General features: G+C 41.8%; 1 protein-coding gene across 1 annotated transcript in view; it reads left to right on the top strand.

Moving 5' to 3' along the window:
* LOC115464369 (vomeronasal type-2 receptor 26-like) overlaps positions 1–19,192 on the top strand; it is a 95,683-nt gene that overhangs the window by 63,601 nt on the left and 12,890 nt on the right. Inside the window, exons 7-8 of the mRNA XM_030194755.1 lie at positions 9,849–10,076; positions 18,899–19,025. Of these exons, the coding sequence (XP_030050615.1) occupies positions 9,849–10,076; positions 18,899–19,025 (355 nt within the window). The remainder of the gene's footprint in view (positions 1–9,848; positions 10,077–18,898; positions 19,026–19,192) is intronic.

Here is a 19,192-nt window from a genome sequence, read left to right as displayed (position 1 = left end):
GAAAAAAGGACAAGTGGGTATGAATCACTGACCTATCAATGCCAGGTGACAGTATGATTATTACTATAAAAATATTTAAAAAAATAAAGAGAGTGCTACAGAAGAATCAGATATTTAAAATTTGATTGCTAATGCATGCTTATTTAGATTTTATAGTCTGTTAAAAACAGAGAGAATTAAAGAAAAGGAAAAACAGAGAAATGAGAAAGAAAGGGAAAGAAAAACAGGGATCAAGCTGGAGATATTGATGGTGATTGTCAAAGCAATTTACTAGGATAAATAGTCATTTACTTTGGTATACTAGCTAAACAAAAAATCACTCTACTCTGCCTTGCTAGGGAGCTTGACCCAGACATCGTTGTGAGAGATCCACTGAACAGAGACAATTGTCCTAGAAAAATTGCTGGATTTTTTTCACCAAACGTACAAACAAATAAGATCCCTTCTTTCCTATCATGATTGAGTCTATGAACTCTAAATCTGAAGATTCAGTCCTTATTGAGATACAGATGCTTAAGGACATTCTTAAATGTAGTTGGAGCTCACCAGAGATATGCAAAAAGAGCTAAAAATAACAAACAAAAAAACACTTTAATGCAATACTAAACATTTCTCATCATAAATTAGATGATCTGGAACACAAAACTGCCAACGTGGAGTTCAGCATGCAACTCAGTAAGAAAAAAAAAGAACATTGATCAGAAAATTTCAGATAGACCTGGAAGAGCTTTCAATCAGATGCAGAAGAGGTAGCATCAGAATCCTGAGTTTACCAGCATTATCTGTGGGAAATGATATGATTATATTTCTAATCGCATGGTTACCGAAACTTCTGGAACTCTCCTTTGAACCTGAACTGGAAATAGAAGAGCACATTTAGTTCCTTCTAGGTTGCTTACAGGAAATAGACATCGAAGACCCATAGTGAAAAAAAGTTCTGCAATACCAGCACACTTGAAGGATTTTAACAATGGCTAAAAATAAAAAAACAAAAAATCTGTTGCTGTTTCAAGATAAGACGATATTTATTGCACCTGATCTTGCTAAGACAATCACTCTGAATCGGAAATCTTTTTTATATATGAGAGCTAATCTAAAGGATCTGGGTACAAATTTGGGGTTGCTTTATCCAACGAGAATGCTCGTGACTACTTTATATTCGGTTTCATTGATACAATCAATAGGATATTATAAGAACCATCTATGAATTTCATAACTGAATACAATCAGGCTTCTCATGTTTCCATCTTCTAAGTACTGCCCACTATGCTGGATTGCACTGCAATAGACTCGGCATTCTGATACTCTCTATGTTAACACTAGACTTAAATCTGGGCCTTAGAAAAAACAAATCTAGTCTAATTTATGTTCTAATACTTCTCTTTATAATGTGATTTAAATTAATGTAGCTCACTATTTGTATTATATACACAACTTTATAGTTATGTGTCAACAGCTCACTTAACTTTTCTCATAACTTGTTCCTTTCCACCAACAAATGAGAAAAGGCAAATTACTACTACAACTACTACTTATCATTTCTACAGTGCTACTAGACGTATGCAGCGCTGTACACTTGAACATGAAGAGACAGTCCCTGCTCGAGAGAGTTTACAATCTAATTTGGACAGACAAACAGGACAAACAAGAGATAAGGGAATATTTATTTATTTATTTATTGCATTTGTATCCCACCTATTTGCAGGCTCAAAGTTCACCATTAAAGGATTATTTTAATGAAAAAACTGTGTTCCTTGCTGTTTTTAAAGGCCCTTTGTGCTCTTTTTTTTTGTTTGGTCTTTTTTGTACTTGGTTCCCTCTCTTTGTTACATTACATAGTTTTGTTAACATTGTCATTACACAGTGACATATACATTTAATATTGTGCAGAGGTTAAATAAGGTTAGAAAGAGGAAGGAAAGGAATGATTAAGGTAGTTATAGTAGGTGTGCTATCTTAACTGAGTGGGTTGTCGGGTGGATTAGTGTGACTATTAGTTCTCATTGTATGCCTTGTTGAAGAGATATGTCTTCAGAGATTTGCAAAAGATAGTTGTTTTGTTGATTGTTCTCAGGTCTGTAGGCAATGCATTCCATAATTGTGCCCATGTACGAGAATGTAGTTACATGCATCTGCTTGTATTTTAGTCCTTTACAAATGGGGAAGTGCAGGCTGAGAAATTTGCGGGATAATCTTGTGGCGTTTCTTGGAGGTAAGTCTATGAGGTTTAGCATGTAGATTGGGGCGTCTGCGTGAATGATTTTGTGTACAATCGTGCAGATCTTGAATGTAATGCATTCCCTGAGTGGGAGCCAGTGGAGCTTTTCTCTTCAGGGTTTTGCACTTTCATATTTAGTTTTTTCCAAATATGAGTCTGGCAGCAGTATTCTGGGCAGTTTGTAGTTTTTTGATAGTCTGTTCTTTGCAGCCCACGTATAGTGCGAAGCAGTAGTCCAGATGACTTATTACCATTGACAGTACCAGGGTACGGAAGATGTATCTCGGGAAGAAAGGTTTTACTCTTTTAAGTTTCCACATGGAGTAGAACATCTTTTTCGTCGTGATTTTCACGTGGGCATCGAGAGTGAGGTTTCGATCAATGGTGACTCCAAGAATTTTCAAATTTTGTGAGACAGGGAGAGAACAGTATGGTGTGATTATGGTAGAGAAGTGTTTTGTGTTATGTTGTGAGGTGAGTACAAGACATTGTGTTTTTTCTGCATTAAGTTTTAGTTGCAATGCATCTTCCCAGGTGTGCATTATTTGGAGGCTTTGGTTAATCTCGTTGGTAATTTCATTTAGATCATGTTTGAATGGGATGTAGATTGTGACATCATCTGCATATATGTAGGGATTGAGGTTTTGATTGGCTAGCAGTTTGGCTAGAGGTATCATCATCAGGTTGAATAAGGTTGGCGAGAGGGGGGATCCTTGGGGGACTCCACATTCAGGTATCCATGGGGTGATCTATCCGCGTTCGTTGTTACTTGGTATGATCTTGTGGTCAGGAATCCTTTGAACCATTTGAGAACTGTGCCTCCTATTCCGAAGTATTCCAGTATATGTAATAGTATTTCATGATTAACCATGTCAAAGGCACTGGACAAGTCGAATTGTAGGAGGAGTATGTTGTTACCAGTTGCAATTGTTTGTTTAAATGAGTTCATTGCGGACACTAGAACAGTTTCGGTGTTGTGATTTGACCGAAATCCTGATTGAGACTCGTGCAAAATTGAGTGTTTATTTAGGTATTCAGTAAGTTGTTTCATCACTATGCCTTCCATGAGTTTAGTTGTAAGTGGAATAGATGCTACTGGGCGGTAGTTGGTTAGGTCCATTGTGCTTTTCTTAGCATCTTTTGGTAGCGGAGTAAGTAGGATGTTTCCCTTATCCGTGGGGAAGAGCCCATTTTGAAGCCTGTGATTTACGTGGTTCGTGAGGTCTGTTTTGAAATGTTTAGGTGCGGATCTTATTAGATTATTAGGGCAGATGTCTAGTTTGCATTGCGATTTGGCGTATTTCCTGAGCCAATGTGAGATTTCATTTGATGAGATTGTGTCAAAGTTGGTCCATGATCGATCTGCTGGCCATTCCCCGGGTTTTGGGTCTAGACATTCAAGGATATTTGCGGAATCCGTTACATTAGTAGGTATCATGAGTCGGAGCTTTATGATTTTTTCCTTGAAGTAATTTGCAAGATTGGTTGCTGATGGGGTATCTGTGTTGTTGGATGCAACCGTGGTAGTATTTAGGAGATTATGTATGAGTGAGACGAGTTTGTGTGTATCCTTGTAGTTTGGTCCTATTTTGGTTTTGTAATACGTCCTTTTAGTTTGTCTGATAGTGTATTTGTATTTTCTTTGTAGTTGTTTCTAGTTTTTAAGTGTGTTTTCGCCTTTTCTCTTGCTCCATGCTCTTTCTAGTCTTCTGACCTGTGTTTTTAGCTCTTTCAGTTCTTCGTTAAACCATGGTATTGAGTTTTTTCTATGTGAGGTTCTGGTTTGAAGTGGTGCTATATTGTCTAGTATTGTTCTGCATCTGTTCTCCCATTCTTGAAGAAATTGGGGTGAGTCTGTGGGTGTTGTCCATTCGTCGGTATAGAATTGTTGCCAGAATATTAGTGGGTCTATTTTGCCTCTCATAGTATAAGTTTGTTGTTTTTGTTTTTGTTGTGTCTTTTTTGTTCTCCAGTGGAGGGAAAGGTTTGCACTGTAGTGGTCGGACCATGGCCTGGCTGTCCATTTTGTGTCTATTAGTGTGATATTTGGTTCTGATGAGTTTGTGGGTGACGATGTCTAGTGTATGTCCTTTGTTATGGGTGGGTTGTGTGTTTGGCCAGTGGAGTTCCCATAGTTGAAGGAAGTCTTTGCATTCTTGTACATTGCTTGAGTTAGTATCTTCAAGGTGAAGATTGATGTCTCCTACTATGAGTAGGTTCTGGGTGGAAACACAAGTGTTCGATATGACATCCAGAAAGTGCGTTTGTGAGTATTGCCATTTGCCCGGGGGGGTCTGTAAAATAAAATTAGGTTTAGTTGATCACATAGGTTGGAGTGGTTGATTCTGACAGAGGCTATTTCGAGTTGGGGAAGAATAGATTCTGCTGTTGTTGTGACTGTGAATTGAGATTTGTAGATTATTGCTATGCCTCCTCCTCTTTTTCCTACTCTTGTCCAGTGGGTGATTTTGTATCCTGGAGGACAGAGCTCTGATATTATTGGATCTTTGGGGTCATGGATCCAAGTTTCGCTGATAAGTAGGAAGTCGAGATGGTCAGCTGTAATCCAGTCCGTTAGTATCATGGTTTTATTGACTGCCGATCTGGCATTGATGTATCCTATTTGTATTTTTTGGTGGTGTTCAGTTGGGTTTGAGGTAGTGATAATTTTTATCAGCTGTCTGTCTTCTTGATGTATAGGTTTGTTGTGTCCTTTCGTTTCTTTCTGTTGATAGTGATTGTGGCTAGTAGGTTTTTTGTGCCATTGTTTAATGTTTTGGATAGTCATGTTGTGTATGGGGTGTGTGAATGGTTTGTGAGTTGTGGGAGTAGTGTTGTCTGTATTATGGGTTGTGGGTGCGTGGTGGGTTAAGGAGAGAAAATAGGTAATTAGGAGTAATAATTTGCTGGGTTTCATATCAGTGTTAGTTATTTAGGGAGCGGTTAGTAAGTTACAGTTCAAGATGCAATATGATAGATCATTTAACGCTGTTGAAGGCAGTCTTTCAGCATGTTACTGTGTTACTACGCAATGAAGCATTCAAAGCAGTTAGAGGGAGCATTTAGGACATTTGAAGGGAGCATTTAGAGCATTTAAAGGGCGATTTTCAGTATGTTACAGTGTTACTAAGCAATCACAGCATTTAAATTGTTTAAGGAGCATTTAAGGAAGTCTTTCAGCATACTGTAGTGTTTGTTAGCAAGTAAAGCGTTTAAGTCATTCAGAGGGAACATTTACCAGAAGCAACTCAGAGGTAGTCTTCGTTCTGCAGCTCTCTTTCGATAGATTGGTCGATCCTCTCTACAGCGAGTGTTGGAAACCAGGGTCGTGGCCGCTTCTCTTGCGCTAGACGCGTCCTCGGCTAGATGGTTGGCTCCCCTCGATGGCGTCTCCTGATTTCCGCACCTCTAGGCCTGTCACGTCTCTCTTCGTCTAGTGTTATCCGGGGCACTAGGTTTCCCGATGTGATGGTCAGCGATGGTCGCCTCAGTTGGGTGATCGGCGTCCAGCGGAGTCGTCTCTCGATCCCTATGCTGCTACCTCCCTTGCTTCAGTCGCCACGTGTCTCCGCTCTTCAGGCCATCCTCTCCATTTGTCCTCTGCTGTCCTGCTGTTCGCAGTGCCTGAGGAGGTCTGGGCAAGCGAGCTGCTGACCCCAACTGGGTCCTGGACGATGGGTGGCAGTTAGGAGAGGCGCTTGGCGGCTAAAGCCAGCTACATGGTAGGCCTCAGTGGGTCGGTAGGTACCAGTGGGAGGTAATCGGCAGCTCTGATTTTTTTTTTCGGTCAGCACCAGGACCCTCGTCAGTGCGGGACGTGATGCTGGTGTTGGGCGGCAGTTGGGCAGCCGGGTCGTTTGGCTATGGTCGTGGGTACCTGCTCGCTACAATCTCAGCTGGTGGTTGTGCGATTGGATCTCGCCTTGTCTGCTGCGTGGTTGCGAGTAGTGGGTTGTGGTCCCCACTGGTCATGCAATTGATCAAGTTAGGTTAGTGTGCCTGTTGAGGTGGTCGCCCGAAGCCTTTAAATGTGGCTACGACTCACCTTTGTCATATCACTCGAATTTTCTCTCCGAGTTTCGGCACAGGAGATTAGATCCAACCTGGAGCCCTCTTATCTCGGGAGCTCCTCACTGGGGGTCTTGTCCGTCGGCCATCTTGCACTCTCTTTGTATATATAAATATTAAAGTGAGGATGATAAACTAAGGGTTCTGAACAAGTGAATAAGGGTTAGGAGTTAAAAGCAGCATCAAAAAGGTGGGCTTTTAGCTTAGATTTGAAGACAGTCAGAGATGGAGCTTGATGTACCGGCTCAGGAAGTCTATTCCAGGCATATGGTGCAGCAAGATAAAAGGAACGGAGTCTGGAGTTAGCAGTGGAGGAGAAGGGTGCAGCTAAGAGAGATTTACCCAGTAATGAACTTGGCGGTTTTGGTAAAGTAACCTACTGCTACAATTTCTTTCATGGGCCTCTTTCTATGATCTCTAAAATTGATACTGAACTGCCAGATTTGATTATATTTCTTGACAGATTTAAAGTTAACTTTAGTTCCAATTTCAGGAACTATGTATTTTTCATGTTATCCAGCACCTTGTTTCTCTTTATAATTTAGAGTCTCTTTTCATACCTATTCATTCACACAGGGGTAAATTCTATAAGGAGCACCTAAAGATCAGTGCCGATAATGTGACACAGCGTGATTATTTTTGAATTTATTAATTTTCAAAATAATTACAAGGCAACTCATGCACAAGAAATATAGGGGTTCTTTTACTAAGATGTGCCGAAAAATGGGCTGCGCTAATGTAGGTGAGTGTTTTAGGCATGCACAGATTTATTTTTCAGCACGCCTGCAAAAAAGGCCTTTTTATTTTGGTTAAAATTGACGTGTGGCAAAATAAAAATTGGTGTGCTTCCATTTTGGGCACTGGAGCTACTCCCTCAGAAGCAAATTTCTTAACATTCAGAAACAATCTAAGTCTTATGAGGGATGAAAAAAATATTGTACATTATCATATGTCACCAAACATTTTAAAGGAAATCGAAAATGAAAACTGCGCTATAGGCACGTAAGGGCCTACGCATGTGCAGTGCATGTCAAATCGACATTACCACCTGGCTAGCCCATACGCCTGGCGTTAATTCCACATTTGGTGCATGCCAAAAACCCATCTATAGTATTCTTATAGTATGTTACATAAGTCAGTTCCAAAGCAAGGTAGGTATTCCACATAGAGCTTCACAGCGACCTCCAGTTTGAGTTGACAGTATCTAGGGTCATATATCTCTGAAAACTAATGTCCAGCTATTCAACAAAGAAAATCATTAAAGTCTTTCAACAGAGTGTATAGATGTGGGATTAAAATATTGTTTGGCTAATAAACACAGACCACATATTGAGTACACGCTCTTCATAAAGTGCTAGGAAGGTATATAGTGTATATTGAAATGATTCATCTTTGTCTCCTGAGGTAGTTGCCATCATACCGATTGCACATGTTGGTTCATCTTAATGGCAGAGAAAATGATGCCAGACAACCAGATATAGTAGTAAAAGAGAAAAACAACAGAATGGCAATAATTTAGAGGTGCCAGTCCCAAGCGATTACTTGGTGAATGATGTAGAGAGAGGGGAGATACTCAAGTACTAAGAAATGCAGTCTGAAACTAAGAAAACGAGGCAGAAAGATACAGACGTATTTCCCATTGTTTTGGGTGCCTCCGGCTTGATCAAAAAGAACTTCTAAGTGCACCTGGATAAGTTGCCTATACATGCTACGTCTTATAAACTCCAGAAAGAAGCTCTCTTTGGCTTAGCATTGCGGTTCATTCCTGTCTTGGTATGAGCAAAACTAATCCACTTGGAGAAATTGCTGCAGAGAAAGTAGACAAAGCATTGCAATATAGATGTAGCACATTACATCTATACATTTTTGTAGTTCTTCTGGATCTACATACAAGGTAGTTTTCTTAGCATAAGTCACAAGCATTCCAAATCCAGCAATTTTCTAGCAAAATGATCTTTCTGAACTATTAGCAAGCCAGAAAATGGTGATTATTAGCTCATCTGTTTCACCCAAGTAAATGACTGTTTATCCTGGTAAATTGCTTTGACAATCACCCTCAATATCACTAGCTTTTATCCCTCTCTTTCTTTCCCTTTATTTCTTATTTCTCTGTTTTTATTTTGTTTCATTCTCTCCATTTTTTCAGACTATGAAATCTAATCAGACTTTAAATATATAGTTCTTCTATTGCCCTCTCTCTCTCTTTGTTTTAAAAATATTTGCATAACAATAATCATACGGTTACCTGGCATTGATAAGTCAGTGATTCATACCTGCCTGTACTATTTTTAAAACGTTGTTCAGTCTGGTATATTATGTGCTAAGGGATTTTAGGATACAAATGGACAAGTTCCTAGCACATATAAAACATGATTTAACAGTGGGTTTAAGATAAGAAAAAGCAGGTATGAATCGTTGAATGACAGTAGAGCTGAAGAGAAATGTCTGTAGATGAAAAAGGCAACAGTAATGCCAGTAGTAATCAACACCTTTGGTGCAACCCCCAATAATCTGGACCAGTATCTAAACACATTAGACTAGGGGTGGGCAACCACATTCCTCGAGGACCACAACCCAGTTGGGTTTTCAAGATTTCCACAACAAATATACATATGATCTATTTGCATACAGTGGAACCATTACATGGAAATCAAACATATACATATTCATTGTGGAGATCTTGAGAACCACTCTGGTTTGTAGACCTTGAGGACTGTGGTTGTTCTCCCTTGTGTTAGGTATTAATTAATGTATTTATTTATGCATTAAAACTGGTTTCGGTTCAAAGTGGCTCTCAATTTTATGTTTAGATGAAGTTACAGTAGTGTGAAACTTCAAAAAGCAGCACTACTTAGCACAAACCATACCTATGATGATACCTAAGAACATAGGAATAGCCATACAGGGTCAGACAAATGTTCCATCTAGCCTAGTATCCGGTTTCCAACAGTGATCAATTCAGGTCACAAGAACAAGGCAAAAACAAATAGTAGCAACATTCCATGCTACCATTCCTGGGGCAAGCAGTGGCTTCCCCATATCTGTCTCAGTAGCAGAGTATGAACTTTTCCAAACTTTTTTTAAACCCAGATATCTAACCACTGTGACCACATTCTCTAGCAATGAGTACCCCTAACCAGAGCTTAACTATTTGCCAAGTGAAAAAATATTTCCTCCTGTTTTTAAAAGTATTTCCATGTAATTTCATTGCGTGTCTTTGTACTTTTTGAAAGAGTAAAAAAATCAATTCACTTCTACTAGTTCAACATCACTCACGATTTTGTAGACCTCAATCATATCTTCCCTCAGCTGTCTCTTTTCCAAACTGAAGAGTCCTAACCTTTGTAGCCTTTCCTCATTTGAGAGGGTTCCATCCCCTTTATCATTTTTGTTGCTCTTCTTTGAACCAATACGTAGAGATCTACATCCAATCTCTAAAATCTAGTAGACAGTGCACATAATTATATAATATTAATATTAATAATAGCAATAAAGTTGAGCAGAAATATGTTGATGTTGGAAGTTAACTTGACAAGTTCTCTATTGAAATTCTAATTTTTAGCTTCATCATTATCTGAAGAATGTCCATTTTAAGAACAATCTGGATGAAGAGATCTGTTTTAATGAGAATAGAGAAATGAACGCTGACTACAATATTATAAATGTGGTCTATCTACCCAATGGAGAGCAGCATCATGAAATTGTTGGAAGTTATAACCCTTATGCTTCCCAAGGACAGGATTTCATCATCAATGAGAAGACAATTGTATGGGACAGTAAATTCACCCAGGTCAGATTTAAGAAATATTAGAGAATGAAGGAAGACACTGGACCGTGTTGAATCTTACATGTTGTTAACCATATTATCACAATTTTACCTGGTGCAAAAATAATAGAGCATTAGACCTTGCAATTAGTTTTTGAATTGATAAAGAACAATTCTGAATGAGGATATTAGAAAAGTTCAAAAAGAGACTAGATTAGAGAGGAGAAGATCAGTTTTCAACTGATTTATTTGTCTAAGTAAAGATTTAGCTAGATAGACAAAAGTCTATGAAAATTGCATCAGATATGGCGGTCTTTGTTGGATCTAAGGGGTAAGGTTCAGAATGGTTAAAGTGGTATAGAAGGATGGTCTGGACTAAAGGGGATAGATTCACAAAGCGTTGCTTTAACTCATTTTTAAAATCCAAGCAATGGGTTTCACTACAGGTATTAACATTTAAAAATATGCTAATGCAATCATTTGTTATTCCCTGGCCAAGGGAAACTTTTCACCAGGTCTGGGGCAGCATAGAAGAGTTGGTTGAGAAGTTCATTGTCTAACAGCACCCCTTCTTTCTGTACAACCTGTCTACCATTCTCTGGACTGCTTCATGGAGGAGGAGGAGGAGGAGAATATCATTTAAATAGGCAGTTGCTGTTGGCCTCTGCCTAATTCTTGTCACTGTTATAAGTACTGAAATTTCAAGTAAACTTGCCAGTTCAGAACTAACTTGGGACTGTTCTGAATTATTGAAAGGAAGAAGGGTGCAGCATGAGTGGATGTGAGGAGGGGCTTCAATTTTAAATGTAACTGTCACAAAATGCCTAGCTTCCCACCTGGGGTTACAACACTGCCACTTACATACACAAGTACCTGGCAGAAACCCAAATGGTGGCAACACTCCATACTACAAATCCCAGGGCAAGCAGTTGCTTTCCCATATCTGTCTCAATAGCAGACTATGGACTTTTTCTCCAGGAATTTGTCCAAACCTTTTTCAAACCCAGGTAAGCTAACCACTCTTACCACCTCCTCTGGCAAAGAGTTCCAGAACTTAACTATTCGTAGAGTGAAAAAATATTTCCTCCTATTTGTTATAAAAGTATTTCCATGTAACTTCCTTGCATGTCCCCTAGTCTTTGACCTTTTGAACAAGTAAAAAAATCAATTTACTTCTCGTTCTACACCACTCAGGATTTTATAGACCTCAAGGAAATCTCCCTTCAGCCTTCTCTTTTCCAAGCTGAAGAGGCCTAACCTCTTTAGCCTTTCCTCATACGAGAGGAGCTCCATCCCCTTTATCATTTTAGTCACTCTTCTTTGAACCTTTTCTAATTTTGCTATATCTTTTTTGAGATACGGGGACCAGAACTGAACTCAATACTCAAGGTGCAGACGCACCATGGAGGAATACAAAGGCATTCTAGTATTTTTGGTCTTATTTATCATCCCTTTCCTAATAATTCCTAGCATCCTGTTTGCTTTTTTGGCCGTTGGTGCACACCGAGCAGAAGATTTCAGCGTATTATCTGCAATGGCACTCAATTCTTTTTCTTAAGCACTGACCCCCAAGGTGGACCCTAGCATCAGGTAACTGTAATTCAGATTATTCTTTCCAATGTGCATCACCTTGCATTTGTCCACATTAAATTTCATCTGCCATTTGGACGCCCAGTCTTCCAGTTTCCTAAGGTCTTCCTGCAATATTTCACAGTCCGCACATGTTTTAACAACCTTGAATAGTTTTGTATCATCTGCAAATTTGATCACCTTACTCGTCGCTCCGATTTCCATATCATTTATAAATATGTTAAATAGTACCGGTCCCAATACAGATCCCTGCTGCACTCCACTCTCCTCCATTGAAATAAATGACCATTTAACCCTATCCTCTGTTTTCTGTCGAACAACCAATTGATAATCCACACCAGAATCTTGCCTCCTACCCCATGACTCTAATTTTTTCAGGAGTCTCTCATGAGGAACTTTATCAATAGTTTTACGAAAATCTAGATACACTACATCAACTGGCTCACCTTAATCCACATGTTTATTCATGCCTTCAAAGAAGTGAAGCAAATTGGTGAGGCAAGACTTCCCTTGGCTGAACTCATGCTGACTCTGTCCCATTAAACCAAGCTTGTCTATCTTGCTTATAATCGAAAGAGAAAAACGCCTATATTGCGACCCAAATCGGGAGATGGGCGTCTTTCTCCCGTGGGCGCCCAAATCGGTATAATCGAAAGCCGATTTTGGGCGTTTCCAACTGCAATCCATCACAGAAACAGGTAAAGTTGACGGGGGCCTGTCGGAGGCGTGGTGAAGGCAGAACTGGGGCATGGCTATCGGCCGAGGAGAGATGGGCGTCTTTAGCCGATAATCGAAAAAAAAGGCATTTTTACCGCGATTTTGGGTCACTGTTTTTGGACCCTTTTTTTTCACGAACAAGTCCCAAAAAAGTGCCCCAACTACCCAGATGACCACTGGAGGGAATCAGGGATGACTTCCCCGGACTCTCCCAGTGGTCACTAACCCCCTTCCACCAATAAACACCCACTTTAAAAATGTTTTTTCCAGCCTGTATGCCAGCCTCAAATGCCGTACACACCTCCATGACAGCAGAATATGTTCTATCCTCTGACAGCCTTTCCCTGGTTTTGATGTGGCTCTCGGGTGAGTGTGACACCTTTTCTGTTATGCGCACTGCATTGTGGTGGGTGTAGGGTATTGGGCTCCGTGATTCCACTAGCTTGTGGTAAATGCTCATGATGTTGGTAGTTGGTAGGCTGTACTACCATGGTGCTTTTCCCCCTGCTTACTGGGTCAGAGTATGCCCTGTTTTGTTTCCAGTAGTCCATGAGGTAGTGGACATTTTTGTAAGCCAGTTTTTAGATCCCTTTCACGTGTTAGCCAGTTACAGAACTTAGTTCTTACCTTGAATGTGGCTGAAAGAGGGCATTGTACAGCATTCTGCCAGCTCTGACCTACTGCTCATCTCAGTACCAGGGAGCCTCGTTGCCAGTGGGGCACAACCTCTGATCTGCAGTTAACTGTGAGTAAGCGTGCTTATTCCAATAAAGGACGTTTTCGGAGAGATTAGTCTTCAGGTGTCAACTGGTGTGCCAATGTTAAATAGCAGCAACAAGTCCTAGAGGCCTGCATGTATGCAGGTCTCTGGAGCACTTTTAGTGGGTACTGCAGTGCAGTTCAGCCAGGTGGACCCAGGCCCATCCCCCCTACCTGTAACACTTGTGCTGGTAAATGGGAGGTCTCCAAAACCCACTGTACCCACATGTAGGTGCCCCCTTCACCCCCAAGAGCTATGGTAGTGTTGTACATTTGTGGGTAGTGGGTTTTGGGGGAGGGGGGCTGGGTGCTCAGCACCCGTGGTAAGGGAGCTATGAATGTGGGAGCTGTTTCTGAAGTCTACCGCACTGACCTCTAGGGTGCCCAGTTGGTATCCTGGCATATCAGGGAGGCCAGTGTACTACGAATCCTGGCCCCTCCCATGACCAAATGGCTCGGATTAGGATGTTTTTCAGCTGGGCGTTTTTAGTTTCCATTATCGCTAAAAAAAACAAACGCCCAGCTCAAAAACGTCCATTTATTCTTTATAATGGTTTTCACTATATTGCCCGGCTCTAACGTCAGACTTACCGGTCTTTAATTTCCCGGATCACCCCTAGAACTCTTTTTAAAAATTGGTGCTACATTGTCCACCCTCCAATCTTCAGGTACTATGGATGATTTTAACGAGAGGTTACATATTACTAACAGCAAATCAGCAATTTCATGCTTGAGTTCTTTGTTTACCCTTGGATGTATGACATCCAGTCCAGATGATTTACTACTCTTTAATTTGTCAATTTGGCTCAGTACATCTTCAAGGTTCACTGACATTTCTTTCAATTCCTCCACATCATCACCCTTGAGAACCATTTCCGCTACAGGCAGATCTCTTACATTTTCTTCTTCCAGAAAGACAGAAGCAAAGAATTCATTCAGTTTCTCTGCTATGGCCTTGTCTTTCCTGAGCGCCCCTTTTGTTCCTTCATTATCTAACGGTCACACAGATTCCCTCATAGACTTTCTCCTTCTGATGTACCTGAAAAAGTTGTTACTGTGAGTTTTAGCCTTTGTGGCAAGTTTCTCTTCATATTCTCTTTTAGCCTTCTTTATTAATGCTTTCCTTTTGACTTGCCAGTGCTTATGTTGCTTCTTATTTTCTTCATTTGGGTCCGTTTTCCATTCTTTCAAGTATAATATTTTGGCTGTAATGTACTCTTTTACTTCAGCTTTTAACCATGCAGGCCGACGTTTTCTCTTCTTTCCACCTTTGCAAATACGTGGAATGCATCTGGACTGGGCTTCCAAGATAGTATTTTTGAATAATGTCCATGCCTGATGTGGAGGGGCATAATCAAACGGAGCCGGCCAAATAGATGGCCAGCACCGTAAAGCAACGGCAGAACCGTATTATCGAAAAAGATAGCCGGCTATCTTTTGCTTCGATAATATGGTTGGAGCCGGCCATATGTCAGAATTTGGCCTGGCTTTAGAGATGGCTGGCATCGGTTTCCGGCGATAATGGAATCTAATACCAGCAATCTCAAACCCGGCCATATGCACGGCATTTGGTCGTGGGAGGAGCCAGCATTTGTATTGCACTGGCCCCCCCCCTGACATGCCAGGACACCAACAGGGCACCCTAGGGGGGACTGCAGTGGACTTCAAAAATTGCTCCCATGTGCATACCTCCCTTACCTTGTGTGCTGAGCCCCCGAAATCCCCCCCAAAACCCACTCCCCACAACTCTACACAACTACCATAGCCCTTAGGGATGAAGGGGGCACCTACATGTGGGTACAGTGGGTTTTGGGGGGTTTTGGAGGGCTCAACATTTACTACCTCATGTAACAGGTAGGGGGGGATGGGCCTGGGTCCACCTGCCTGAAGTGCACTGCACCCACTAAATACTGCTCCAGGGACCTGTATACTGCTGTCATGGAGCTGGGTATGACATTTGAGGCTGGCATAGAGGCTGGCAAATTTTTTTAAAATTTTTTTTGGCTGGGAAGGGGATTGGTGACCACTGGGGGAGTAAGGGGAGAAGATCCCCGATTCCCTCTGGTGGTCATCTGGTCAATTGGGGCACTTTTTTGAGACTTGGTGTCAAGCCCTGCAGTAATAAGATGTGAGCCCCTGTGCCAAACAGCGTTCGGCAGCCGAACAATCCCTTTCTTATCTGAGGAAAAAGGACTGGAACCCCGGCGGAGGTCCGAGTTGAACTCAGGATAGGCAGCAGGCACCTGACACAGTCCAGTTCCAGGCCAAGGTTCAAGGCAGGCCGCAAGCTAAACACAGTCCAGGGCTTGGCAAGGGTTCAAGGGCAGGTGGCCAGGAAAACACACTCCCGGTCCAGGCAAGGGTACAAAGGCAGGCGGCAAGTAAACATAGTCCAGGTCCAGGCAAGGGGTCAAAGGCAGACGGCCAGCAAAACACAGTCCAGGTCCAGGCAAGGGTTCAAAGGCAGGCGGCAAGCAAAACAAAGTCCAGGTCCAGGCAAAGGTTCTGAGGCAGGCGGCAAGCAAAGCAAAGTCCATGTCCAGGCAGAGGTTCTGAGGCAGGCGGCAAGCAAAAGCAAAGTCCAGGACCAGGCAACGGTCCTAAAGGCAGGCAATAAGCAAAAGGCAAAGTCCAGTTCCAGGCAAAGGTCCAAATGGCAGGCAGAAAGCAAAAACACAGTCCAGGTCCGAGCAAGGGTTCAAAGAACGGGAATCAGTCCAAAGAAGAATCACAGCACCCAGGAATTCACATGAGTAGAAGCCGAAGCCATGAATGCTGCCAGAAGCTGCTCCTAAATAGCCCCCCCCCCCCATCAGAGAGACAAGAAACAGCTGACGGGGGGTGGAGCCCTCAGCCAGCCCAAGGAACTCTGGATTGGCCGGCCAACAGATGGGGGCAGCGTCCAGCCGTGAACGGCCAATCGGGACGTCAGAGGAGTGTCCTTGGTGCTCCCGGGCCCCGTGCCCGGAAGAGACTCTCTCCCTCAGGGACGCCGGCGCTGACAAGATGGCCGGTGTTCCCCAACCGCCACCGACCAGTAGCAGCGAGCCGTTGTAGTCCAGGCGGCTGGCAGAGCCCCTCTGGAGCGCCACAAACTGCCAGCGCCTCCTCCTGCGGACCCTGAGCGAGGCATCGCCGCGGGGAGAGCATCACATGTAAGGGATGCGACACTTGGTCCTAAAAATAAATGAACCAAGTGCAGCCGGAGAAATGCTTGTCTGAGCTGGCCATCTTTTTTCCATTATCGGGCGAAGCCGTCCATCTTGTAACCACGCCCCCGTCCCGCCTTCTGTACCCTGCCTTGAAGTTTGGCCAGTTCTGCGACAGAAAGCAGTTGGCGATGGCCAAAATTGGCTTTCGATTATACCGATTTGGCAGGGTTCAGGAGATCGTCTGCCATCTCCCGATTTGTGTCGGAAGGTGGCCGGCGATCTCCTTCGAAAATAAGCTGGTTAGTATCCTAACCTTTGCAGCCAATCCTTTTAGTTTCTTTTTAACCATTTTCCTCATTTTATTATAGTCACCCTTTCGAAAATTAAATGCAGCTACAGTAGATTTCTTTTGCGGGTTCATCTCAGATAGTACTCAAACTTGATCATGTTATGATCACTGTTTCCCAGGGTACCCAACACCGCCACCTCTCACACTATGCCCTGCACGCCACCAAGGACCAGATGCAAAATGACTCCCCCTCTCATCGGTTCCTGGACCAGCTTCTTCAAAAAGTAGTCATTTATTACATCTAGAAATTTTATATACCTGGGACTCCCTGATGTAACATTTATCTACTCAATATCAGGGTAACTGAAATCACCCATTATTATAGCATTGCCCAATTTGCCAAAATTCCTAATCTCTGTAAACAGTTCTTCATTCATCTGTTTGTTCTGTCTCGGCGGACGGTACTACAGCCCTAGAATACTCTTTCCCTTCACACATGGAATTTCTTTCCATAATGATTCCATGCTGCTATCTGCGTCGTGTGGAATGTTTGTTTTATTTGACTCAATTCCCTCTTTAACATATAGTGCAAACCCCCTCCAATTTGATCCTCTCTATAATTGCGATACAATTTGTACCCTGTTAACACAGTGTGCCATTGATTGTCCTCTTTCCACCAAGTCTCTGAGATGCCTATTATATACCTCCAGTGAAGGAAGAACTGAAGCCCAAGCCTATGCCCTTACTGAATACGTCTAGCTGCTGTGACCTAGTTGAGTGACGTCATCAAAGCGACAGCTGGTTATAGCCTTTAAATAGCGCCACGGAAGAACAGTGTGAGTGCATTGAAAGACTTCAGCATTGGTGTCTCAGCTTACAGGACTCTGTTGAATGGTGTATTTGATATGGTGATTAACCCGAGTCCCTGAGGAAATTATTGAAACCTGCAGTGTCGGGCGCAACCAGGGGAAGCCTTTGTGGACTGTAAACTTTTGAGACGGAGAGAGACTTTGTACAGCGACTCCATAACAAAAGAAAAAAACAAAGAAGAAGTTCTCATGTATTTAAGATAAGTTATGTTTATTTATTTTTTGCCTATTTTTGAGCACATTGAATTTTAGCACTCTTGTATGTTTGCAATAGCACTTACATTCACATTTAAGAGATAGCCCTATGAAGAGGTGCTATGCCACTGGGCAAAAATCAATGATATTGCCTTAAACAGTGGTGTCTCCTGAGTGTTCTCTTTATTAGTAAAGAAAAAAGATAAGAAAAAAAGAGAAAAAAAGAATATTAAGAAATAACATCCTTATATAGTGTATGTAGTACTATTAGTGCATACTATTGTTCATTGTCTTTGGTTTTGTAGTTTAATATTATATATACCTCAGCATTTACTGCTATATATTCTAAGTCATCCATCTTTTATTTTTTCGGCTTCTAGCATTTGTATTCAGGCACTCCAAATTGAGTTTTTTCCTTTGATCTGCAAGCTGCTTAGGAGTTGAAGGGGACAATGAGCATATTCTTTTCCTGCTTTCTCATTAAGCTCAAGTCCACCTGCAGCTGTCACTTATACTCTACACTAGCACCCTCCTTCCACCAACTGGGTCACAACCACATTTGGGCGAGTCTCCCACTCTCAAATTATCCCCAGTGATTTATAGGTTCCTGAAGCCTCACTCCTAGTGATCCCACAGTTCCCAGAAAGCACTCACAGATCCAACACACAAACCAACAGGATTCTTTATCAGTCCAGGCAAGTAGGGTGAACAAACAATTGTGTTTATTCTATAAAAAATATATATTTCGAAAGTACTTGGGGAGATCAGGATATATAGCTGCTCACCAGTTATCAAATATAGCAGTTTTACAGGGCTTCAGCAAAGAGCCTTCTCTCTCTCTCTTCTCCCGAGTTGAGACTGGGGGAAAAAACAATACAATCCAAATGAAAAAAGCTTATGGGCCTCAGAGCCCAGTCAGGAAGTTTTAAAAGTATACTGCAGATTGCCTTTCCAAAAGGCTTAAAGAAAGAGATTAGCTGTGGATCTGCAGCAGCTTCGAAATATAAACATGCACCACCTACTGGACAAACTACAGTAGACATTTCAGAAAGCACCCAGTACATTTTACAGGCATTTTACACACTGTTCACTCACAGTAACCTGCAAAATAAGAAAGATCAGTACACATGACATTACCATTTCAAGCTAAATTTCAGATTCCAGATGCTTGAAAGCATGAATTGTTCCCTAGGTGGACAGATATAGCAATCTGCATTTTAACAATCATTGGTGAAGGTTATGTCAAATTACCCAGATTTTTCTTTCAATATTCAGACATCTCCTCAAGCCAAATGCAGTGAGAGTTGCCCTCCTGGGTTCATGAAATTAACCAGGAAAGGAGAGCCCATCTGCTGCTTTGACTGTATTCCGTGTCCACAGGGAGAAATCTCAAACCAAAGTGGTGAGTGATACTATGTGGCATGTCAGTGACTGTGGATTATTTGCTATGGTGTTCATTTTCAAAAGAGAAAAACTTCTCAAAAGTGGCACAAATTGGTAGATGGACCATTTTCTCATCAAAATATCTAAATCATGATTTTCAATGTTTCATTCTGCAGTTCATCTAAA

Source organism: Microcaecilia unicolor, chromosome 3 (genome assembly GCF_901765095.1).
Source record: "Microcaecilia unicolor chromosome 3, aMicUni1.1, whole genome shotgun sequence".
Taxonomy (NCBI): Eukaryota; Metazoa; Chordata; class Amphibia; order Gymnophiona; family Siphonopidae; genus Microcaecilia; species Microcaecilia unicolor.
This window is presented reverse-complemented; position numbering and strand designations above follow the sequence as displayed.